This window comes from Panthera uncia (genome assembly GCF_023721935.1).
Source record: "Panthera uncia isolate 11264 chromosome E2 unlocalized genomic scaffold, Puncia_PCG_1.0 HiC_scaffold_19, whole genome shotgun sequence".
Lineage (NCBI taxonomy): Eukaryota > Metazoa > Chordata > Mammalia > Carnivora > Felidae > Panthera > Panthera uncia.
In genome coordinates this window covers 7,652,021-7,676,843 of record NW_026057588.1, presented here as the reverse complement: position 1 = coordinate 7,676,843, position 24,823 = coordinate 7,652,021, and the positions used below count along the sequence as shown (strand labels likewise).

Here is a 24,823-nt window from a genome sequence, read left to right as displayed (position 1 = left end):
GGACCCAGGGATCCACGCCCACAGCCCCTCCTCCCTCGGACCCAGGAGTCCAGCTCGCAGTCCCCTCCTCCCTCGGACCCAGGGATCCACGCCCCCAGCCCGTCCTGCCTCGGACCCAGGAGTCCAGCTCCCAGCCTCCCTTCTCCTCGGGATATTGATCCCTAGACCCCCAGACCCTGGTGGCCGCTTGCCCCAGCTCCCTGTTTAACGCCCTGCAGACCCTGGCCATCGAGGGCGGTGCTGAGGACCTGGGTCAGGAGGAGGTAGTCCAGCAATGCATGCGGAACCAGCCGTGGCTGGAACAGCTCTTCGACTCCTTCAGCGACCTGCTGGCCCAAGCACAGGCCCACAGCCGCTGTGGGTGACCCCACCCCGCCTGGGGGAGCCACCTCTTCCACGAACGGAGAATTGGGACAGAACTGTGTCCTCAGGAGCTAACCCCTGGGCCCTGCCTGCCAGGGAAGTGGGGGGTGGGGGGGGGGCGGTCATTGGTCAGGGTGTGTCCATGCTGCCCCCACAAGGGCAGGGTTCAAAGTTCGACTCCTCCCCTCTCCCACACCCCCCCTCCACTCCCTCCCCGCCCCTCCTGCTGTCCGGTGTACAGAGAAATTATTTATATATATGTATAAATGTCTATTTAGTAACGGTTTCCCTCCCCACCTTGGCCCAATCCCCTCTCCATGGCCACAGCCCCGCCCCCTCCACCTTGTACATAATGTATAGGAAAAGTCTATGTATGGTTGAGGGGGGCGGGGTGGCTTCAGAGAGCTGGGGGACCCCCTCCCCCCAACCCCCCCCTCACAGGCCAAGATCTTTGCTAAAGGCCATTCCCTCCCCCAGGGCATTCGGCATCGGGCGGGAGGGGGAAAACGCATCTTGTTAATTATTTTTAATCTTATTTATTGTACATACCTGGGGCGGGGGGCTGGGGAGGTGGAGGGGGAAGAAGGGTCCCCTCCCTTTGGCCCTCCTACTCCTTTTCTACTGCGATTGTCTGTGTCTGTACCTCCCCACCACCCTTCGTCTCTTGCTCTTTCTTGGGCTTCTGTACAACTCAACTTGTATACACTGTGTACACACAACCAGCCAAACGAAAACCCAACGGCAAACACTTTATCGGCCGGCTGGAGTGCCTCTGTCCTACGGCGTCTGGGTGCCGGGTGGGCCGAGGGATGGCACAGGCAGAGAGAGGGTCTGGCCTTCTCTGGCACATGGCTTTTCTGGAGCCCGGGCAGTGGTTGGGCTGGGGTCGTTGCACCCCTACATCTCGCTGGGTAAAATTGGCCCACCCCAAAATTTAGCGACCTAAAACAAGAAACGTTTTATCCTCTGGTTTCTGAGGATCAGGAATTGGGGGTTCGTGTCCCAGGGTCCGTTGTGAGGTTATAGTCTGGTCAGCCAGAGCAACCCGAAGGGATTGACTGGGATTGGCGGGTCTACTTTTTTTGTTGTTGTTGTTGTTTATATTTGAGAGGGAGAGAGAGAGAGAGAGAGACCGAGTGTGAGTGGGGGAGGGGCAGAGAGAGAGGAAGATACAGAATCCGAGGCAGGCTCCAGGCGCCGAGCTGTCAGCTCAGAGCCCGACTCGGGGCTTGAATTCACGAACCGTGAGATGGTGACCCGAGCCGAAGTCTGACACTGAACTGACTGAGCCACCCAGGCACCTCGAAGGATCTACTTTTAAGGCGTGCAGATCAGTTGTTGGCCGGAGGCCTCGGTTCCTTGCCGTGTGGACCCCACAATGAGGCAGCTTCAGTATCCTCACAGCATGCCAGCTGGCTTTTCCCAGGGAGAGAGCAAGGAGGAAGCCACAGGACCTTTATGTCCTAATACATCATTGCTTCATCCATACTGTTCATCGAAAGGGAGTTATTAAACCCAGTACCCACTCAGAGGGCAATTCAGCTCCGCTTTGAGGAAGGAAAAGGATAGGAATTCTTAGATGTGTTTTTAAACCGGTACAGGCTGTGGCAGGTGTAGGGAGTTGACCAGCTTTTTGAGGGTTGCCTAATGTAGACTGAAGGGTGGGTCTCTTGTGCTCTTGAACCCTGAAGCTCCAAGGTCACCAGCAGACTGGCAGTTGAGAGGCCAGTAGACGGAGTGGTGGATGGATTCCTGGGTTCTTGAGATTTGCTGCTGCTCAAAGTGTGATCCAGGACTGCCGCCCTTGGAGTGATGTCCGTTGTCCCACGAGACCTTCTAGAAAACGTCAGCTCGGGCCGAGTCTCAGATCTGCTGAGTCAGAACCCACTGTTTAGTAAAATCCTGGGAGGATTCTAATAGACACTCAAGTTGGAGGAGCAGTGTTCTAAAGTTAAACCTTTGGAGGTCAACTGGAACCTGGCTTTAGAAAGTAGTGAGTAAGCTGTTGTCATTCTAGAGCCTGGACAGTTGTCCAAAACAGACTGTTGGTATTCTAGAACCCTGGCTTCAGCAGTGACGATAGGTGTGCGGCAGGTGTTGACCTGGTGTAAGATTTAAGGGTAGACCGTCTGCATTCTAGATGGGTTCCCTTCCTGGTGAAATCGAGGAAGAGCCCCAGTTTGTTCTACAACCTTGGATATCGTCTAGGCCAATATTAATGATTCTGCTGGTTTTACGGTAACGCTGAAGGATCTTAATGGGACTCAGTGGTGGGCCGTGGGCTTTTGTTTTTAAGTTTATTTAGTTATTTTGAGAGAGAGGGGAGAGCGTCCAAGCAGGCTCCACGCTGTTAGCGTGGAGCCCATTGTGGGGCTCGAACCCATGAACCACGAGATCGTGACCCGAACTGAAGGCTGGAGTCAGGCACTCAACCGACTGAGCCACCCAGGTGCCCCTGGGCCGTGGGCTTTCTAGAATTGAGTTTGGAGGGGTAAGGACGGACCACTGGTGTCCTTGAACCATGGCCTGTAGCACATTGGGGTGCAGCCACTGAGAGGCAGTGGCATATTCAAGGTTCTGGACTGTTCCGTCAAATAAGAGCCAAAGCCTCCGAGATCACCATGATCTCCCACGGGAGCTCTGCTGTACAAAGTGGGTGGATTGTTCAGAAGGTGGGTGGCGGGGCAGTATCATCCCTTTGGGGGCAGGAGTACCTTGTGGTTGGACCTTGGAATTCAACTGCCCGAATTTGAATGCCAGCTCCAGCACTAACCAGGTGAGTTGGATCACAGCCCCTGTCCTCAGTCTCGTCATTTGTCAAATGGACTTTGTCAACGTGAAGGAAAACAGCGTTCGATGCACTTGGCACCGCCTGGCCTTTAGCTCCCGTTCCGCATGGCAGGCGAGCCCAAGGGGCTTGCCGGAAGTCCAAGAGATGGCAGAAAGGGAAGAGGATGCAAAGATGGATAAGGAGGGACAGCAAAAGCCCGAGAGGCTTCAAATCATTGGCAGGACCGGCCAGATCCCAGGGGAGGGCAGGAACTGTGGGACAGGCATGCACATGCCTAGAGAGCCGCCAACTAGGCCAGGCCAGCCTCTTCACTGTTGTCTGATGAGCTCTGGAACGGTGGTGATCGCAAGCCTTCGGAAAATGGCCTGCCAGTTGTCGCGTGGGTCTGTACGTGTGCCTTTTGCTGGGCGTAAGCGGTAGCTTTGGTCACCTCTTCGAAGTGCATCTTTGTCCTTCGAGAAGCAGGGTGTCCCAGCCAAGAATTTGGCCCTGATCGACAATGCAAAAAAGACTCTGGTCTCCTGTGCGCGCAGTTGTTGGCGGGGACCCAGGGAGAGGAAGGGACATCAGCCTAGGACTCCACTGGCCCCTGCTGAGAGCGCCTCGCCTCTGGCTGGGGTTAGGTGGCGATGTCAGACCTTGTTTGGAAAGTGATAGAACCGCCCCACTCCACCCCCCCCCCCATTCCCTCCCTGTCAGGGTAGAGGGAGTGAACATGTAGCACACAATACGTTGGAGCCTTGCTTATTCCCAAGGCGGAAGGTTGAATGCAGGCCAAGGATTCTGTGATAATGAAACCCGGAAAGGGATATTTAGCTAATCATTGTTCAAATCTGGAATACAGAGGGACATTCATGGTTCTGGGGCAAGAGGAGGACAGCGGGGCCTCCGTCATTGATAAAGAGCGTTTACAATATTCCCAGCTCTGTGTTTGTCTTCTGGGTGCAGATCCGGTTCCTAAAGACCTCTCCGAAGTAGCTCTGTGATTACCCCCATTTTACAGCTGAGAAGATGGAGGTGCTGCTGAGGGCCCTCGTCTCCCCTTGAACCAGGAAGTGGGTTCTGGGGTGGGTGTGAGGGGAGGACTTTGGAATCGGGCCCGGCGATTCTGTCCAAACGTAGCAGATACGGGGAGACAGGGAGGAGATCATTGGTGACAATTCTCAAGTGGAGGTGTGTGGACCAGGTGTCGGGGTTCAGGGACGCTTGTCAGGCATGGGAGATGGGGCACGTGGTGGTCTCCAGGTCTGGCGCCAGCGTTTCAGATTAGCAAATAGAGCACAGAATTGGGTGTCCTGGGTCGAATGGGGGGCATGCAAGGGCTCCCAAACAAGCGAGTTAGCAACTTGTTTGGGTGGCCTTATGATGCCCCACGCTTCAGCCCTTCCTAGGACATATGCCCAAATGAGATGTGTCTACGCTGGCCCCCAGGTCATTGAGGGTTTGGACTCTGAAGTCAGCCCAATTGGGAACTTTCTGGAACTGAGAACTTGCCAGCCAGCTGCTTGGACACCATTCCACCCACCTGTCCCTTTCTGCAGCCAAAATGTCTTTCTCAATATGTATTGGGGGTGGTTAGGAGGCAGGCAGGGTTTGTTGTGGCTGCCTGTTTCCAAGATTCTGGAATCTTCTGGAACACCACTATCCAATAAATTTAAAAACCTGCCTGTAGCTACTGGCTACCTTGTTGAACAGTACTGTTCTAGAACTTTACAGCAAACAGGAAAAAAAAAAAAAAAAAACAAACATTTCAGATGTTAAACCCCGTGCCACCAAAACACAAAAGGCAGAGTGGTCCCGTTGAAGATGAAGCAGGAGTCCAGACACCTGCTTGGCTTGTTCTCTGGCCCCTGCGCACCTCCCTCCCCAAGAAGCAAAGGGTTGTAGATCGGATGGTTGTAGGTGTGCCCTGAGTTCACCCACCACCCCTGAACCGTTCTAAAAAGCATTTTCTGACATTGGCAGTGACGTTTATTTCCCTAGGGGTGGAGAGGGGAGTTATATACAGCAGTGACCCGGATGCCCGGGAGCCCCTCACCCCAACAAGGGGCTCGGGTGGGGAAAGGAGGCATATTGGCAGAAGGCACACAGTGGCGATGTCCTGGAGGAAGCCAGGAATTACAGATGGGGGTGTAGTGTATCCTGGGAAACCCAGATGGGGAAACTGAGGCTCGGTGAGGGCAGCTGGTCCCAAGAGCTCGTGCTGGTTGCTCCTCTCACGCCGCCTGCCGGGGCTACAGGAGGACACAGGGACAGCCCCCGTCCTTCTTCCTGGGGGCGCTGGGTGGGCTGGGCGGGAGCTCTTGTTCCTGATACTTCCTGTGGGAAGAAGCTAGTGAGTTTGGGTCACAGGAGCTGAGGACGAGGATGACCGGAAGGGGAGGAGCTCCGCTCACCGTACGGCCCGCACCAGCTGCTCAAAGGCCTCGTCCACATTGAGGCGCAGTTTGGCCGAGGCCTCAAAGTAGGCCACGTGGTGGGAGGCGCCATAGGCAGAGGCTTCAGATCGGGGGACCTGGGAGGGGGGACACAGGAAGGAGTCGGGTGTCTGCGCTCAGGGTGGGTCCCAACCGAGGGAGGCGGAAAATCACACTATATGCTCTAATGGGGGTTATGCAGTGTGGGGGCTCAAGGGAAAAGTTCCCAGAGGCTCACGGGGGACATGCCAAGAGGGCTCAGCACCACCTAAGTAGTCAGGGAAGGCTCTGGAGACGTTTGTCCTTCTGAATGTCAGATAACTGAGTCCCCCCCCCCCCCCCCCCCCCCGCCCAGAGAAGTCTGGGTGTTCCCTGGAGAGGCCTGAGCAAGGCTCAGAAGGCTGGAACCCCCTCAAAAGCTTGATCTAAAAGATGAGTTCTGTGTAGAAATCACGTAGTCTCTGTGTATTGGAAGTGGAGAGAACAGAAAGGAAGGGACCAGACACGGTGGGTATCACCTCTTGTGGAAGAGCTGGAGTTCTCTCCTGGGGGCGCTGGGGAGCCAGGGAGGGTCGTGAGCAGGGAAGGGGCCAGCGCAGTGGGGGGCAGGGTGGGAGGCTGACTAGAGGTGGCGAGGGAGCAGAGTTGGGGCTGGCTGACCTGGGGATGGGGGGCAGGTGCCCTTTTTGCCGTCCAGCCATCTCTCCTGGGAAGTCCTGTGTGCAAGGCTGGGAACTCAGGAGATCCAACTTGGGAGCAACACATTTAGTGATGGCGTGTGACCGTGGAGGGAGCAGGACCAGGGGAGCTGGAGGAGGCAGCCCAGGAAGGAGCCTCCCAGGCTTGAGATGCGGTCCCCCGGGATGGGGCAGGGAGAGGGGAGGGGGTCCCAGACCTGGCGCTGTGTCTCCAGATCTGCCTTGTTCCCAACCAACACGATGGGGAAGTCGTCTCGGTCCTTCACTCGGAGGATCTGCGTGAAAAGCTTGCCTACCTCGTTGAAACTGCGGATGAGGCCAGAGGTGTGAGGTCTAGCCGCCCTCCCCGCCCCACGCCCCACCCCCGCTCCGCCGCCCTCTACTCCTCACCTCTGCCGGTCGTTAATGGCAAACACCAGCAGGAAGCCGTGGCCAGCGCGCATGTACTGCTCCCGCATGGCACCGAACTCCTCTTGGCCTGCAGTGTCCAGGACTGCAGACGGGCGGAGAGGGGCTGCCTTGGGGATGGGGTTCCCACTGGCCGCCCCCCCCCCCCCCACCCCCCGCCAGGAGCCCTCAGCCCCACCACCATCCCCCCGCCCCCCCGCCCGCTCCCTGCCTCCCTCGCTCTCACTGTCCAGCCGGGCCGGGACACCATCCACAGTGCAGATCTTCGTATAGGAGTCTTCGATGGTTGGGTCATAGTCAGACACAAAGTAGGACTGGTGGGGAGGGAGAAGACACTGTTACTGCTCATCGTTCAGTGCTGCAGCAGAGATGATGTAGCCCTGCCCCTGGGCTCTGCCTTTCTCTGCCTCCCCCCTTCTTTCTGGGTCCCCGTTCCTCTCTCTGTGGGTCTCTGTCCCTTCCTCCCTCCCTACCCTGTCTCCTTTCTGAATCTCTCCTGGTCCTCTCTTTCTAGTATAAAATACATCTCCTACATCATGATTATGTCCTGGCTGTGCAGCATTGAACAAATCACTTCCCCTCTCTGAAACTCAATTTCCTCATTTGGAAATTAAGGATAAAAATAGGACTCACTTAATCCCGTATTTGTGAGCCTCGGGAAAATTCCTGTTAAGCATTTAATGTATGGCCTGGATATAGTAGGTGCTCAGTTATTGGGAGCTATTGTCCAGAATATCTGCCTGACTAGATCTCTCCTTCCTCCTCCCCTTCCCTCTTTTTTTCTCCTTCTTCTTCCTCCTCCTCCTCCCTCTCCCTCCTCCTCCTCCACAGCTTCTAGTGTCTCCTCCCAGGGGAAGGTCCCAATTCCAATCCAGCAGTAGAGAAACTGCCCCGCCCAAAGTCTGGGCCCCTCCCTTCCTGCCTGGGTCAGGCCAGCCTCCAGCCAGGCCTTTGGCCAGCTTTGGGTCTGCCCCTGGGTGCAAGGGGCCCAGGGCTGAGGCCTTTTTCTATATAGGCCAGGGTGTCCATGCAGGCACTGGCTGGGGGCTCTCAAGGGGTCTGGGGCCCAGGGGCCTCTGCGGTAGCATCTCAGAAACAGATACCTAATTTTTAAGGTTTTTCTAAGGTGGGAGGGTTTCCCTTGGGAATGGGGTGAAGGTTTCCTGGGCAGGGGTGGATCTTTCAGGAGAGAAGGGGTGATCTGGCAGCTGGGGGACTGAGGGCTGCATCCTGTCTGTTGGTGGGGGGTGGGGGTGCTTGGTGAGGGCTTGTCCTGAAGGGAGGGTGTAGGACCAGGCCCCCCCATGGGGGGACTAGGGGCGTGTCTTCAGAACACAACTGGAGAAGCTCAGGAGTGAGAACGGGGGAGAGCCCCAAAGGTGCACTTTTGGGAGGTTTGTCATAGAATATAGGTGCATATCTAGAGAGTCTCAAACACCCCGAGATGCATTTATAGGGTCAAAGAAACTCTCAAAGAGCAGGTCTTTCCAGGGTTGTCAAGAATCTGGGGCTTCCTAGATGGAGATGATTTGGGGGCTAGCCAAGGTTTCGGAGAGGCGCTCAAGGATTTAGAGTGGAGGAAAATTCAAGATGGACGAGTGGGTGGTTTCCCTGGGGAGAGGGGGGAGGTCTGGGTCTTGGGGGATGGGGGATCCCCAGGACTTGTAGTCTTACAGTTCTCTGGAATGGCCAAGGGGCACTGATGTTTCTGAAATCCCTTGAGTCTAAGAGTGCCTCTCTCAGGACTGGATGGTCCCAGATGGGTCCCAGGCAGTCTGGGCATAATTTCTAGATTCTGAGGGAGCTAAGCATCTAGGCTGGGGTAATCTCCCAGTTAGGCTCTGGGTGGCTCAGGCAGGAAGCTGGGATCTGGGGTTTGGGGGAGATGGGGCTCAGGGTAGGAGAAGGTGGCACCTGGGGGTGGGGGCCCCTATGAGAGTGCTTAGGGTCTAAATGGGGTGACTTCTGGATTTAGGATGCTCCCAGGAGATGCCCAGGTCAGCAGGGAAGCGGGTGACTGGGAGGAGGGATGGTGGGTTTCAGGATGCCAGTATATGCCCCTTGTGTAGGGGGTGGAAGGGGTGGAGGCCCTGGGAGGGCTCAGGGTCACAATCTGAGGGGGTTTTTTAAGATTAGAAGGTCTCATAAGAGGTGCTCAGTGATGGATCGAGGGGAAATAGGGGTCTCAGAAAGAGCTCAGTTCTGGGTCCCGGGGACACCCCCCCGGGTGAGGGCCCACTACCTGGATGAACTGGATGGTCAGTGCGCTCTTGCCCACGCCGCCGCCGCCCACGACCACCAGCTTGTGTGTCTCGCTGGGTGGGGGGTCCCCGGGCCCCGGCCCCCCGCCCCGGGGCCGCCCCCGCCCAGTCCCGGACGCCGCCCCGCTGCTCATGTCGCCACCGCTGCCGCCGCCGCCGCTACTGCCTGGGGGGGGGGAGCCGGGCGGGGCCTAGGGGCGGGCCGCGCTAATAAGGCTACTGCATAATCATGAGCTCCGGAGAGAAGGACTCGAAGGACTCGAGTCTTGGGACACTTGGGAGGAGGCAAGGCCAGGGAAAAGGAGGAGCTATGCTAATAAGGGAAGGGGAAAGGCTTTCGCTGTGAAGGGGAATTCCAAATGGGGCGGGAATATGTTAATGAAAGAACTGTGCTCACCCAGAGCAGCGCCACGCGCTCTCAGCAGGCGGGCCCCTGGGGGCGGGGCTATGCTAATAAGCGCTCTCACTCTTTCGACCGACGGGTCGGGAAGATCATTCGGGGAGGTGCTATGCAAATGAAGAGCCCGGAGACTGCTTCTCCGGGCACCGTCCCCGAGGCTTCGTTTTAGTAGGCGGGGCTCGTGGACCCGCGCGCGGCCGTATATAGGCGCGCTCGGAGGAAGGAGTAGGTCTTGAGGGGAAGCTCCACCTACGTCCTGGGATCCTAGCCAGGCTTCCGACCCGGGTGTCTAGGCAGGACGCTGGAGTCTCCGCCCGCTAAGGGACCCAGGCTTCCGGTTCCCGGAGTCCCAGCCAAGCGGAAGACAGACTGGGAGGGGAGATGGGGCCCTGGAGGGGGGACAGCCGCGTAACGGGACAGGGAGGGGCCGTGAGATCACTGCATTCCTGATCCCTGAGCCAGCTCGCCCAAGCCGGGGTGGCCGAATCATGAAGGGCCTAGGGCCAGGATTTCTGAGGCTTGAAGGAGGAAGAAGCTGAGGGCCCAGGCTTTTGAGTCTCTCGGAGAGAATGAGGATAGAGGCCTGGAATCCTGGGTCCCGGGGAGGAGGGGATCTGGGAGTCTTTACTACTAGATTCCGTAAAGGAGGGAGCTGGGGGCCCTGACTCTTGGGTTCAGGGGTTGGGTTCAGGGATTCAGAATTCTGGATCCGAGGGAATTCAGGTGGGGAGTCCGAACACTTGTGTCTGTGTAAAGTACGAGTTGGAGACCAGGAATGGTCTGAGGAAGGAAGGGCCTGAGGGCCAGATTCCTGGTTGGAAGGAAGAAGTGGTCGGACTCCCAAGTCCCAGGCAGGAGGGAAATAGGGACTCCAGGCTTGTCTGCTGAATGAGAGGAATCGGAATTTGGACTTTTCCGTCCTAAATGAGGAGGAGGTTGTACGTCAGGCTCCTTGGTTCTAAATTTAGAGAGGACTAGGAGATCGGGATTCTGGGATCCCCAGAAAGTGGGCGGGGCAACTCAGCAAGTCCGGCTGTTTTTCTACTTCCCACTCCTCCGAACTACAATTCCCTTGCGGCGGTCGGGCTGAGTGGTCTTACATCACTTCCTGTTCCGCAGCTCTTTCCGCGCGCGCGCAGGGCACCGTGGGGCCTTGTCGCGGGCTGCCGCAACCCCGCCCACTTCACCTCTCACCTCCTTGCTGTCCCCGCGCGACGGAGGCGACGTGCGGACTACGCCTCCCGGCGTCCGTCGCGCGCGCTCATGCCTATGTGCCCCATTGGTTGCTGGGAAATTGAGTCCGGAGCCTTCCCACCAGCCTTCACGGCACCGTGCTCGGTACTTGAAGTCCCGGCAAGCTCGGCGGCGTTTTAGCTCCGCCCCTCTCCTCCCTCTGCTCGCGAGCCCCCCCCAGCCCGCCCCGCCCCGCGCCGGGGCCGGAGCCGCAGCCCGAGCGGCGGGGTAAGATGGCGGCGGCAGTCTGGGCCGCGGGGCTCGGGCCTATCGGGGTGGGCGGGGCGGAGTCGGGTCGCTAGTTGTCCCGGGGTCCTCCCCACACGCCGCGGGGCCTGGCGGACTTAGCGGGGCGGCCTCGGGCCCGGCAGCGGCGGCGGAGCCTGGCGCCGAGCGGGGGGCCTTCTCAAGGCCCCGGGACGCGTCTGTGGGTTCCGGGGGGCATCAACGGGGCGTCCCCGAGAGGACTGGGGATGTCCACCGGGCCTGGACTGAGACTGGAGCCTGCCCTCCATCACATAGCTGGCCTGGGTCATATCTGTAGACACTGTTGATCGTCTTTACGGGCTGACCCGAAGCTAGGGTCTGTTTATAGGGTTCTGGGGCCATCTTGAGATCTTGAGATATGTCCCAGGGTGAAGGAGGTCTGCAAGAGCAGAGGAGTATCTGCAGAGCCATCTATAGCGCCCGGGGTATGTCTGTTAGGACTGGGAGTGTCTACATGGGCTGCCTTGAGGATGCGGCTCACCTACCTGGGTCTGGGGCCATGTAGCGGGTCTGGAAGAACTGTTGGAGGGCTAGGAAGTCTTTTAGGGCCACCCAGGGGGGTGGGATGTGCCCACCAAGGGAAGGAGGCAAATACTGACGGGTGCTGAGAGGCCTGGATGGGTCTCTAACGTCTGAGAGTGTCTAACATGGGTGACAGGAGGCTGGGGGGCACTTAGAAGGACCTGGAACCATCTAGGTGGCTTTCAGTGTGACTGCAAGAGTACAGTCTTTATGCCTGGAGCAATTCGAATGCCTTTTGGGGCTGGGTAATCGCGTGGAGAACAAGACAAAGGAGAGTACTGGAAAATTTGCCCAGCTCAAATGTACTTGCACTTTATAATGTAATTTAAATGAAAAATGTTGATAAAAATTCTGCATTGCCCTGGAGCTATAGAGAGTTGGAATTAGTCCACATTAGTCTGGGGAAGTCTGTAGGATCATTGAGACTCATTTAGTGCAATGCTTTTCAGACTCTCTTGACCTTGATCTACAGTAAGAAGTACATTTTTTGTGTTAAGAGCTAGGACATACTGACATGTGTATTTAATGCCAAAGTCCCATTAATTAATATTCCCACGTACTACTTGTGATGCACCGTGAAGAATTTTCAACTGTGTTCGATTTACTTTTATTTTTTTATAACAAGCTAATTGCAAAGCACTGTACTGCTCTCAGACTGTAGTTTGGGAAACACTGATCTAGAGGGACCTAGCAATGTCTGCAGAACCTTTTCATGTCAAAAAGATATAAAGAACTGTGGATGTGTCCGCAAAGCCTGGGGCCTGTCTAAATGGGCAGGGGAGCACCTTCATACACCGCGGAGGGCTTGGGGATCTGTGTGTCTGTCCTCAGCAGATCTTGACTAAAGCCCCTGTTATGTGGCAGTCACTGTTCTGCGTAACATGCGCTTTTCCCAGAGGTGCTGGAGAGCAGCTCCAGGGCTGGGAACTGTCCACAGGGGTTTAACAAGGAGGGACATGTTAGTGGGAGTTAGTGAAGGAGCCACAGGCTCTTGTCTGGGAGGTTGCCTGTGGGAGCTTGGGCAGAGCTTGGAAAGCTGTGGTAGGAAGGAGACCAGGACCGATGCATTTGCTTGGCAGGTGTGCAGCTGGGAGAATAGGGGAGGTAGATGTGTGGTAAACCTGGGCCTTGAAGCTAATTTTTGTTATTTTGTATTGAGCGCTTGGGCTGTGCTAACTCTGTAGCAGAAAGTCCCTTTGCTTTCAGTTCTTACCAGCCCTTCTTGGAGGTAGATACTCTTGTGGTGCCCGTCTACAGAGAAGCATAAAGAGTCAGGGGTTTTAAAGCTTTCTGGGAACTCTGGAGACTGGATAGTGTTTTCACAGTAGCAGATTGGATGGTTCTAAGGAAGCTTGCAGCTGGAGTACTCCTACTTTCTGAAGACCTAATCGAGACACCCACCAGTCTGAAGGATAATCTTTCAACCTCTGAATGATCTGAGAATTTCTGTGACCTCATGAAGGCTTTAGCCATGATCTCCCACAAGGGGCAGATTGGTGATAGGTGTGTTTTCGGTCTGGTGTTGGTTTTGTACATCATTCTTGTAGCTCCATTTTTTGTGTATAAACCAATTTTTTTTTTTTTTTTTTTGGTCCCTCACCATCGAGGAGAATCGTTGCCGCTTTAGGAAGTTGCACGGTATCTGAGGTATACTCAGTACACCGGCACGTATCTCAGTTTGGGAGAGGACAGTTTAAGGGACTGCGGGACACGGTATTTGAAATCACAACTCAACTGGGAAAAACATCAGCCAATGTGGGGGCAGGCAGGGAGGTCTTAAAGCTTGGTTGTGGGGGAAGCTTTAAGTGGAGACTGGGGAGTGGAGTGTTGAAATAGGAGGCCAGAAGGCCTCCCTGCAAGAAAGGAAGCAGTAGAAATCTAGGCAAGGGGAGAGAGCCATTCTGGTCTCTGCGACGTCTGCTCAGGGCCTGGGACTCGCCCAAGGACTGGCGTGTGTGGTAGAGGGCAGAAGGATGCTGAGGAGGATGCTTGGTCAAAGCCGTGGCGGAGGCCCTGGAGATCCTTGCGTCCATCCTCTGCTTCCAGCCCCTTCCACCACCCCCCACCCCTGCCTCCACTCCAAACTCTCACCCCCTCAACCACCAGGTGACCATGGAGGAAGAAGATGAGTCTCGAGGGAAGACAGAGGAGTCGGGCGAGGATCTGGGCGATGGTCCGCCGGACAGAGACCCCACGCTTTCTCCTTCTGCCTTTATCCTGGTAAGGCTGCTAGATGTCTGGGGCCAAGGGAGGGACGGGCTGGAAGTGCAGATGTCAGGGCCCAGCTCCTGGGCCCTGGGGGGAGGAGGGGCTGGGGGCCTGGACACTTGGCTCCTCTGAAGGGTTCGAGTTTCGTTATAGGGGTGTCTGGAATGGCTGTCTCCCGGGAGCAGAGCTTGTGACCATTTGCACGGGTGCCCTGACTGCCCTTTCTTTCCACCCCCTCCACCCTCCACCTTTTCTCTAGCGGGCCATTCAGCAGGCTGTGGGAAGTTCCCTGCAGGGGGATCTGCCAAATGATAAAGGTACGATGGGTTCTGGTTCCTCTTAGCCTCCGTCCCATCTCTCCGTATTCTTTATCCTAATTGCATTCCTAAAAACTTTCTGAGGCCTCCCGGCTACCACCCTTGTGCTGGCTCGGGGAGCCAAAGATGGGTCGGACCCCATGGCTGCCTTGGAGGGGCTCACGGTCTGGTGGAGGGGAGATACAGTCACAGCGCAGAGGTGGCCCCGAGGCACTGGGAGAGCGCAGGAGGCCCAGTTAAGCTAGTGTGGAGGAGATGGGGTCTGGGGAGGCTTCCTAGAGGGGCAGACCGGTGAATCGGGTCTCCGGGGATGTACTGAAGTTGTTGTCTGGTAAAGAGGAAAGCCTGGTAGGCAGAGGCACCCAGCAGGCACACAGCACAGGGGCGTGTTGCAGGACCAAGCTGTGGTTCTTTGGGGCTGGCAGGCCTGGGGTGTGAGCAGGAGGTGAGGCAGGAGAGCTCCATGGGACCTGTGTCACCGCAAGGCTCTCGTGCCAGGCTGGCTTGTCTCGAATCCATCCTGAGGGCAGCTAGGAGGTCAGGTGGGTGAGAGCGCCTCAGAACGGCGCTGGGGAAGTCTTTCTGGGCCCCAAGGTGGGAGCTGAGGGGTGGAGGCAGGGAGAGCAGGCAGAAGTTTGGCTCTCTCCTCAAGAGCCCGAGCAGGCTCCTCTTTCCTCTGACTCCACAGAGTCTCTGTGTCTCGTCCCCCGTGTCCAATCTCCCATGCAAATCTCTCTCCAGATGGCTCCCGGTGTCACGGCCTTCGATGGAGGGGCTGCCGGAGCCCACGGTCAGAGCCCCGTTCCCAGGAGTCAGGGGGGACCGACACGGCTACTGTGAGTAAGAGCAGGGGGCTGGGGGCCCAGACTCTTGGGGTTGGGGTGCTGATCAGCTGCAGTGTTGGAGGGGTTGGGGGCATCATCCCTGGGGCCGGGCCCTTGGGTCCTGGGAGCAAGTCAGGATGAGGGAATTGGTTGGATCTCTGCGTTTTCTCGGGTTCTCAGATGCCTGGGTTCCTGAAGGTTTAGGGGCCGGGGAGGTGGGATTTGTGGGCCCTCACGTGAGAGGGACGGGTTGGAACCCCTCCCGGCCTATTCCAGGTGTTGGACATGGCCGCAGACAGCTTCCTCGCGGGGCTGGTGAGCGTTCTGGATCCCCCAGATACGTGGGTTCCCAGCCACTTGGACCTTCGGCCTGGCGAGTGAGTAGTTGGGCAGCTGGAGTGGGAGAGGCCTTTAGCGGGGGAGCTGGCAGCTTCCTTCAGGCTCACTCACCCCCTTCTGCCCTGCAGAAGCGAGGACATGCTGGAGCTGGTGGCCGAGGTCCGAATCGGGGACAGGGATCCCATCCCTCTGCCGGTGCCTAGCCTGCTGCCCCGTCTCAGGGCCTGGAGGACAGGCAAAACGGGTATGTGGGGCCAGGGCAGAGCTGAGCAGGCGGCCTCGGAGTCCTGCACGAGTCAGCTGTTGTTGGTAGTAACAGTAGCGATCCTGTCATTTAGACAAAATCTTTAAGCCTCTGCCTGTTAGACTGCTAGGCTTTATGTACCTACAGACGTACCTACAGCAAACGCTGATGTCCTGGCCGGCATGTGTGAGGCACTCCGTGTCCAGGGCGCCACGTGGCAGTGTGACTGCACTGGGAATTTGTCTCCCTGGGATTGGGGGTGGGGTGGGGGGAGGCTCTTAGCATCTCTATCTTCCAGAGGAGACGAATCTGAAAAAGGGAAGTCCCTCGTTTAAGGTGGCACAGCCAGTAGCTTAGTGGTGCTCCTGGGCCCTGAGCCTGTAGCCCAGGTCTCTTTGAGTGTTAAGCCCTGTGAGCAGCGTAGAGCTTCTCAGACTTGGGCGGGTATCAGAGTCACGAGGAGGAGGACTTTGTCGATACACGGGTCCCTGGGCCTACTCCTAGGATCTCTGATTCAGTGGGTCTGGGGTGGGGCCCGGGAATTTGCATTTCTAAGCAGTTCCTCGGTGAGGTTTCCGGCCCCCAGGATCCCGGTGGGAACCCCTGGTTTAGACTCCCCCCCCCCCCCTTCATGTGCATCCACAGTTGGGAGGGAGGGAGAGGAGAGGTCGGCGCGGTCAGCCAGAAGTGACTGTTTCGCAGCCGACCGTGGCTCACACACGCTGTGCCCGTTTCGGTTTCCCTTGTCCTTTTTTTATAGCTGCGAAATGTCTTGTCCATTCGGCTCAGGGGGCGTTGTACTCAGGGCCCACCACGCCCTTGGGGAACCCCCCAAAAGCTCTTCATTTCTTTTAAAATTAGAAGGCCTACAGGGTAGATAAACAAATGGACGTGGCAGTGTCCTAATAAAACTTTATTTACAAGAACAGAAGGCGTTGGGAATTTGGTGCCAGGCCCTTCGGTGATATAGTTGTATCTGGACTGTAAGAGCTGTTTGGTGGGAGATGCTTGGGTTATGTTTTATTTTCTTACTAGAAGTGGTTTTCGTCATTTGGAAGTTATTAAGAACTTTAGGAAAAAAAACCTCATCCCTGATTCCATATCGTATAAAGATTACATAAAGGAGGGGCCGTCTTGCATTTCCAGACCGCTCTAGTCTGTGTTTTACACTTCCGGTGGTGGTAATAATTCGTAAGCAGGGTAGGAATAGCTCGTGCTCACCGAGTCCTCGTGGGGCCGGGCGCAGTCTGGTTTGTTCCACACAGCTGCCCACCTAGTCCCCTCATCCCTGCGATGTGTGAATGCTCTCATCACCGTCCTCCCTGCTTTATTTTCTTCCACAGCCCTCAGCAGTTGGCAGACTTTTCTGCGTGGCTCATGGAGATTTCTTGAAGGCAGGGACTTTTGTCTGTTGTGTTCACTGTTCTGTTCCTAGTACCTGAAACAGCTTGGCATAAGATAGGCGATCAGCAAAAATGTACTGAATGAATGAGTGCATGCCCATTGTATACATGAAGAAACCAAGGCAGGCAGAGGTTGAGTTCCTTGTCCTTGGTCACGTGACGGGTGAGGGCCAGAGCCTAGGATTGGGTTGAGAGGTGGCTCTGGGACTGCTCTCTTTTATTTTTTTATTTTTTTCCAACATTTATTTATTTTTGACAGACAGTATGAGCTGGGGAGGGGCAGAGAGAGAGAGGGAGACACAGAATCTAAGACAGGCTCCAGGCTCTGAGCTGTCAGCACAGAGCCCAATGCGGGGCTTGAACTCACAAATTGTGAGATCATGACCTGAGCTGAAGTCAGATGCTTAACCGACTGAGCTACCCAGGGCGCCCCTGGCACTGCCCTCTTAAGCCCCTGCTGTCCTGTCACTGTCTACATGACCATGCTGGTGCCCTTGCCATCTCAGGGTCCCTGTAGTAGGTGGTTGAGTGGGGCCTCTGGACCCCAGTGTGTGTGTCCGGAGGTGCAGCCCAGGTCCCTTGTCACCGTGTGTGGGACTGATGGCATGGAGACCGCGTCGTCCTCAGAAAGCAGGGTCTCAGGAGGACAGATGAAGTTAGGCAGGAAAGCACGATGCCTGGCCCATGTGGAGGGGCGAACACTGCTTGTTCCTGTCGCCCGTTGGCGGTGTCTTTGAGTCCTGAGCGGATGTTGCCCCTCGGATGGGGCTCGTCACAGAGTGAAGTGCGTGGGTTGTGGACTCCGGCTGTCAGGGCTCCCTGGCTCTGCCATTTCCTGGGCTCTCGAGAGGGAGATTCACCTTCTCAGCCGCCCACGGTTCCCTTCAGGAAACAGGATAGATTCCCACAAGAGGCAGCTGGAGCAGCGGTCTTAGGTTCAAATCCCAGCGACCCTTCTCTAGCCTGTGTCTTCTGTGGTGACACTGGTCAGGGGGTTCTTGGGCTGTAGGCCAGTGTGTATCTCAGGACATGGGAGCACAGGCTCAGTGGCTTCAGTGGCTACATTGGCTGTTTGCACCCCCCCTTCTCCCTGCTGTGTGTCCTTGGGGAAGATACTGCAGTACTCTGTGCCTCAGTTTCGTCCTGAAAGGACGCAGTACCTCCAGCTTGGAGTCATTAGGAGCATCTGTGAGTTGTCCCGTGCAAAGTGCAGGGTGCCACCAGAGTGGGGTGGTGGCCGGGGCACTGGCCTGCGGCCCCCTCTGCACGGCCCAGGGAGGAGGACATGTGCCTGACTGGGGCTCTCTGTCTCCTTTCTTCCTTTACAGTGTCTCCGCAGTCTCACTCCTCACGACCCTCCTGTGCCCGTCACCTCCTTACCTTGGGCACTGGAGACGGGGGCCCTGCCCCACCCCCTGCCCCGTCCTCTGCGTCCTCCTCCCCCTCCCCTTCCCCCTCATCCTCCTCCCCTTCACCTCCCCCGCCTCCACCTCCTCCAGCCCCCCCCAGCCCCACCTGCCCCCCGATTCGACATCTATGACCCCTTCCACCCCACCGACGAGGCCTATTCCCCACCACCTGCTCCGGAGCAGAAGTACGACCCCTTCGAGCCCACTGGCTCCAACCCCAGTTCATCGGCGGGGACTCCTTCACCAGAGGAGGAGGAGGAGGAAGAGGAGGAAGAGGAAGAAGAGGAGGAAGAAGAGGAAGAAGAGGAGGAGGAAGGCTTGTCCCAGAGCATCAGCCGCATCTCCGAGACCCTGGCGGGCATCTACGATGACAACAGTCTGAGCCAGGACTTCCCAGGTGATGAGAGCCCCCGCCCGGACCCCCAGCCCCCACAACCGACTCCGGCCCCTGGAACGCCTCCACAGGTGGACTCCACCCGGGTCGACGGAGCCACCCGCCGGCGCGTCTTCGTGGTGGGGACGGAGGCGGAGGCCTGTCGGGAAGGCAAGGTCTCTGTGGAGGTGGTGACGGCCGGCGGAGCCGCCATCCCGCCAACCCTGCTGCCACCGGGAGACTCCGAGATCGAGGAGGGCGAGATCGTCCAGCCGGAGGAGGAGCCCAGGGTGGCGGTCTCCCTCTTCCGGGCCGCTGGCCGGGCGGCGCGACCCCCTCCTGCAGCCTCAGCGCCCCCGGCGGCCCAGCCCCCGCCCCCGCCACCTGCCCCCCGCGCCCCCGAGGGGGACGACTTCCTGTCTCTGCACGCCGAGTCAGACGGCGAGGGCGCCCTGCAGGTGGACCTGGGGGAGCCGGCGCCCGCCCCGCCGGCCGCGGACACGCGCTGGGGCGGCCTGGACCTGCGCCGCAAGATCCTGACCCAGCGTCGGGAGCGCTACCGCCAGCGCTCGCCCTCCCCGGCCGCCGCCGCCGCCGCCGCCCCCGCGGGCCCCCCCACCCGCAAGAAGTCGAGGCGGGAGCGCAAGCGGAGCGGCGGCGAGGCCAAGGAGGCCGCATCGTCGTCGTCCAGCGCGCAGCCTGCCCCGCCGGCCCCGGCCTCCCCCTGGGACTCCAAGAAGCACCGCTCCCGGGACCGCAAGCCGGGCTCTCACGCCTCGTCGTCCGCCCGCCGCCGCTCGCGGTCCCGCTCCGCCCGCCGCCGCTCGCGCAGCACCGACCGCCGCCGCGGGGGCAGCCGCAGGTCGCGGTCCCGGGAGAAGCGGCGGCGGCGGCGGCGCTCGGCCTCCCCGCCCCCCGCCACATCCTCGTCGTCGTCCTCGAGGCGCGAGCGGCACCGTGGCAAGCACCGAGACGGCGGCGGCGGCAAGAAGAAGAAGAAGCGGTCGCGGTCCCGGGGCGAGAAGCGGTCTGGGGACAGCGAGAAGGCCCCGGTGCCCACCCAGCCGCCCTCCGGCTCCAGCTCCCTGGGCGGAGAGCGTGACAGCCGCCGCAGGGGGGCGGTGCCACCTTCCATCCAGGACCTCACGGACCACGATCTCTTCGCCATCAAGCGGACCATCACCGTGGGCCGGCCGGACAAGTCCGACCCCCGAGGCCCGTCGCCGGCCCCGGCCTCGTCGCCCAAGCGCGAGGTCCTGTACGACTCCGAGGGACTGAGTGCCGAGGAGCGGGGGGGGCAAGAGCGGCGAGAAGGACCGGCGCCGCTCCGGGGCCGCCTCCTCCTCCTCTTCCTCCCGGGAGAAGGGATCACGGCGGAAGGCGCTGGATGGGGGGGATCGGGACCGGGACAGGGACAGAGATAGGGACAGGGACAGGTCATCCAAGAAGGCTCGGCCTCCCAAGGAGTCAGCGCCCTCCTCGGGGCCTCCGCCAAAGCCACCGGTCAGCAGCGGCTCCGGCTCGTCCTCCTCGTCGTGCTCCTCCTCCTCCCGGAAGGTGAAGCTGCAGTCTAAGGTGGCGGTGCTGATCCGCGAAGGCGTCAGCAGCACCACGCCGGCCAAGGAGGCCGCATCCGCTGGCCTGGGCTCCATCGGAGTCAAGTTCAGCCGCGACCGGGAGAGCCGCTCCCCTTTCCTCAAGCCCGATGAGCGGGCCCCTGCAGAGGTGGCCAAAGCAGCTCCGGGCAGCACCAAGCCCAAAAAGACCAAGGTCAAGGCCAAGGCTGGGGCCAAGAAAGCCAAGGGGACCAAGGGAAAGACCAAGCCATCCAAGACCAGGAAAAAGATCCGCAGCGGGGGCAGCGGTGGGGGCAGCGGCGGCCCTGCGACGCTGAAGAAGTCCAAGGCGGATAGCTGCAGCCAGGCAGCGGGGGCCAAGGGGGTGGAGGAGACTTCCTGGTCCGGGGAAGAGCGGGCGGCCAAGGCCCCTAGCACCCCGCCCCCTAAGGCAGCCCCTCCCCCCCCCTGCACTCACACCGGACTCCCAGACCGTGGACAGCAGCTGCAAGACCCCTGAGGTCTCCTTCCTTCCCGAGGAGGCCGCTGAGGAGGCTGGGGTCCGAGGAGGGGCGGAGGAGGAGGAGGAGGAAGAGGAGGAGGAGGAGGAAGAGGAGGAGGAGGAAGAGCAGCAGCCTGCCACCACCACGGCCACCAGCACCGCCGCAGCTGCCCCGAGCACTGCCCCTAGCGCGGGGTCCACAGCCGGTGACTCAGGGGCAGAGGATGGGCCGGCTACCCGTGTCTCCCAGCTGCCCACGCTGCCCCCGCCCATGCCCTGGAACCTGCCTGCTGGTGTGGACTGCACCACCAGCGGTGTCCTGGCCTGTGAGTGTGCCCTGGGGTGGGGGGCGCGGGCTGGGACAGACAGGATTGGGGAGGACCAGGTCCTGTGGGGACAGGCTTGGAGGCAGCGGGGATGCTTTGGAGGGGGTAGGTGCACAGTGACCCAGACTGCGAGGGGCTGTCTAGAAGGCTGGTAGAGGTCTGGCTGTGCTGGAGGAGAGCAGGCAGGTGAGTGGGGGGGAGAGGGGGTGGCCAGCCCAGCACAGGCTGGAGGAGTGGGCCATGTTCTGGGGTCCACCCGGAGGTGGACGAGGTTGGGTGTGGTGGAGGGACCAGGAAGAACAGGGTGAGCTGGGAGCGTTGTCCCTTAAGGGATAGCAATAGGGCACAGGGGGTTTGAGACAGAATCTCACCTTTGCCGCTACCTCGTCCCTGAATGACCTGGCCCTGTTTCCCCCCGGACCACACACATACCTTGAGTCCTAAGAATATGTGGGGTGTGGAGCCGTTCTCCCACTGGCCAAGGTCCCCTTTTCCCAGTTCTGAGCCCGAAACCTATGGTCTGTCCAGGGCCCGGGGGGAAGACGGCAGCAGGTGCCTCGGTGACCTCTTGTGTCAGCTCCTGATCTCCTTGTCCTCAACTCTCTGCCTCTTGCAGTGACTGCACTTCTCTTCAAGATGGAAGAAGCCAACCTGGCGAGCCGAGCAAAGGCCCAGGAGCTGATCCAGGCCACCAACCAGGTGGGCCCCTCTGGGGAAGAGTCCCCCCAGTCCCTCTTCTTGTCCCCTGACTCTGATTAGGAGAGGAACTACAATTCTCGGCAGACCTTGGGACAAGGAAGCGGTCGGCAGGAGGAGGGGCCTCTTGCCTCTGGGACGATTTGGAAATCAGGGTGGGAAAGATGGGGGTACGTGTTCCCTCTTTCCCTCCCCCTCCCTTTATTCATCCTCTCTCCAACCTCTTCCGACAGATCCTCAGCCACCGAAAGCCACCCTCCAGTCTGGGGGTGACCCCAGCTCCTGTGCCCACCTCTCTGGGTCTGCCCCCTGGCCCCTCCAGCTACCTGCTCCCTGGCAGCCTCCCCCTGGGGGGCTGCGGCTCTACCCCTCCCACCCCCACTGGGCTGGCTGCAGCATCTGACAAGCGAGAGGGCAGCAGCAGCTCCGAGGGACGTGGGGACACAGACAAGGTGAGCTGGGTTTGGGAGAGGCGGGTTGATGGTGACAGTTTTGCAGATGCTGAAGTGCAGGGGCCCAAGGAGAATAGCAGACTGATGCCGACAGGTGGGAACTCAGATAAAACAGAAGTCGTTGATTGTATGGAACTAAAATTTTTTTTCAATGTTTATTTATTTTTGAGAGAGTGAGAGATAGAGTGTGAGCGGCAGAAGGGGAGAGAGAGAGGGAGACACAGAATCCAAAGCAGTCAGGACAGAGCCAATGCAGGGCTCAAACTCAGTAACAGTGAGACGGTGACCTGAGTGGAAGCCAGATGCTTAACCGACTGAAGAAGGAACCCAGGCACCCCAAGGAACTAAACTTTGATTCAAATGCACGAGTGGGAACAAACCAGTTTTCATTCAGCTACATCTGGCTTCTACTCACAGGCCTCAGGCCGGTTTTCCTTTCGGTCAGGTCCGAAAAGGTCATTCTGGTCAAACAGCCAATTGGCAGATGATGGTGTCGCCTATTTCTTACTTGGTGTAATTTTTTTTTTTAAGTTTATTTATTTATTTTAGAGAGGGAGGGAGCACAAGTGAGGGAGGGGCAGAGAGAGAGAGGGAGACACAGAATCTGAAGCAGACTCCTGGCTCTGAGCTGTCAGCATAGAGCTCGATGCGGGGCTTGAACCAAACTGTGAAATCGTGACCTGAGCCGAAGTCGGACACTCAACCAACTGAGCCACCCAAGTGCCCCATCTTACTTCGTGTAAATTTCGTATGGGCAGTGGACATACGTGTCCTGGTCAAGGCCACCGCGGATAGCCCCAGGTCCAGCCTAGGTGATGTTCAAGTGATGTTCAGAGGCCCGGCCTGGCCTGTGGTCTGGGGTGACCGCAGCAAGGGTAACAGGGCAGATCCTGAGCGGGACCTCCACCTCCAGGAGTAGCTGGATGTGTCAAGGAGGCTGAGCTGGCAGGCAGGTGAGTGGAGGCCTGGGGTTCCGCAGGAACTCATCCGGCCTTTGCTGTCCCTCCTTCCCTCCCCGTCACCCCCTCTGCCAGTATCTGAAGAAGCTGCACACGCAGGAGAGGGCAGTGGAGGAGGTGAAGCTGGCCATCAAGCCGTACTATCAGAAGAAGGACATCACCAAGGAGGAGTACAAGGACATCCTGAGGAAGGCTGTCCACAAGGTGGGGCCCAGCGGGGGACAGATCCACAGAAGTGGGGAGAGGACAAGAAGGAGACATGCGCATGCATGGGGAGCCGGGGATGGTGGGTCAGTGTGGAAGGTGAGGAGGGGACAGGACTTGCTCAAGCCCACCTGGGCCTGTCCCGCTGACATCAGGGGGACACGTAGGGGTGTTGGTCCGGAATCTGGGGGAGCGGCTCCCATCCCAGTTCGCAGCTGTGCTCAGCAGTCAGCAGTCCAGGTGGAGGGGACCCTGGGGGGCTGGAGGTGACCACAGCTGCCTCTCACCCCCTAGATCTGCCACAGCAAAAGCGGGGAGATCAACCCAGTGAAGGTGAGCAACTTGGTGCGGGCCTACGTCCAACGCTACCGCTACTTCCGCAAGCATGGCCGCAAGCCGGGGGACCCCCCAGGGCCCCCGCGGCCGCCCAAGGAGCCTGGACCCCCTGACAAGGGTGGCCCAGGCCTGCCCTTGCCCCCTCTCTGAGACCCTCGGCCACCCCTTCCCTCCTTCGCCTCTTTGGAATTCTGGACGTATTTATGGCTCCACCTCCCCACTTCCCTCCCCCGCCCCGTCAGTGGGATGATTGGGGGAGGGTTGCTGCAGGGAAGAGGAGAGCCCCCTGCCCTGCCCAGCCCTGTGCCCCTTGCCCCCAAGCCTGTCCCCATCGCCTCTCCCTTCTGTTTGTGCCCCTCCCCCAGTTTCATTAAAGATTTCATGAAATGTTAGCCCCGAGCCCCATGATTTCAGCCCTTTCTTTTCAGAGACCAGTTTGGGAAAGGGTTGGGAAGAGACCTGCCCAGGTCTGACCCAGGTCTGAGGGTGGTTAGCAGGGTGTGACTCGGGGGAAGTGCTTTTCCCTCTCTGGGCCTCAGTTTCCTGATCCTTGAAGTGGTTGTTACAAGGACGAAGACCCAGGCAAGTGACGTACTTAGAACCGCCGTATCAGCTACACAGCAAGTGGTTGCTGTTGACAGAAAATGGTGGCGGGTGGGAGGTTGGGGTCCCAGGTCCCACCTGCTCAGTGTCTTCCAGGCTGAGGGCACCTGGTGCTATTTGCCCTGGAATTGCCTCAGCAACAGGACTTTTGTCCCCCATTTAGTTGGATTCCCTTTTTACCAGTCCTTCGAGGCTGGGGTGATATTACCCATTCTCCTGAGGTAGAGGGAAACTGAGGCACAGAGCGGCAAGGGCCACACAGTGAGTCCGGGCCACACTGGCCTTCGTCAGTCCACATTACCCAGAACCCAGACGTGGTGAGGAGAGGTAGTAGGCCTGGGTCACCGGAGTGGGTGGGCCTCAGGGCTGGGGCACGGAGCTCCTTTACAACTGCCTGCTCCAGCCCCACGCAGCAGGGAGTCCAGGGCCAGAGGTCACCTGGCAGGAGCTGGGAGGGGACCCAAGGTGCCCCCAGCCAACAGGACAAGGCTCTCTGCTTACTGGACAGGGGCCTGAACTGTTTATAAACGAGACAGAGGTTCTAGATTCTGCTCTGGGGCCTCCCTCGCAGAGCAGCAACCCTGGAATCCGGCCTGGTTTCTAACCCGTCCTGTGTTTCCTACTGTCTGACTTTTGCTCTTCTCCAAGCCTCAGTGTCTTGGTCTATAAAACGGAGGTGACTGTCACACCTCCTCACCAGGTCCCTGGGAAG

General features: G+C 58.7%; 3 protein-coding genes across 3 annotated transcripts in view; 2 read left to right on the top strand and 1 right to left on the bottom strand.

Annotated features, from left to right (window-relative positions):
* The window catches only part of PRR12 (proline rich 12), a 32,552-nt gene extending 27,727 nt beyond the window's left edge, over positions 1-4,825 (top strand). The window contains 1 exon segment of the mRNA XM_049622065.1: positions 219-4,825. Coding sequence (XP_049478022.1) covers positions 219-365 — 147 coding nt within the window. The 3' untranslated portion in view covers positions 366-4,825.
* Positions 4,826-5,220: 395 nt separating this feature from the next.
* RRAS (RAS related) lies at positions 5,221-9,111 on the bottom strand. Its single transcript, XM_049622064.1, has 6 exons — positions 8,920-9,111; positions 6,904-6,991; positions 6,660-6,762; positions 6,467-6,575; positions 5,551-5,669; positions 5,221-5,473 (listed from the first exon to the last, which is right to left on the bottom strand). The coding sequence occupies exons 1-6, from the start codon at positions 9,070-9,072 to the stop codon at positions 5,389-5,391; spliced, it is 657 nt and encodes a 218-aa protein (XP_049478021.1). The 5' UTR covers positions 9,073-9,111; the 3' UTR covers positions 5,221-5,388.
* A 1,729-nt stretch (positions 9,112-10,840) lies between these two features.
* Positions 10,841-24,436, top strand: SCAF1 (SR-related CTD associated factor 1). Its single transcript, XM_049622057.1, is given in 14 exon segments — positions 10,841-11,263; positions 13,467-13,580; positions 13,828-13,885; positions 14,627-14,721; positions 14,986-15,086; positions 15,177-15,292; positions 18,024-18,196; positions 18,198-19,769; positions 19,771-20,493; positions 20,495-20,861; positions 21,478-21,560; positions 21,791-22,009; positions 23,044-23,172; positions 23,467-24,436. Coding segments are annotated over 13 exon segments (3,936 nt in total). The 5' UTR covers positions 10,841-11,263; positions 13,467-13,472; the 3' UTR covers positions 23,659-24,436.
* Positions 24,437-24,823: the final 387 nt, after the last annotated feature.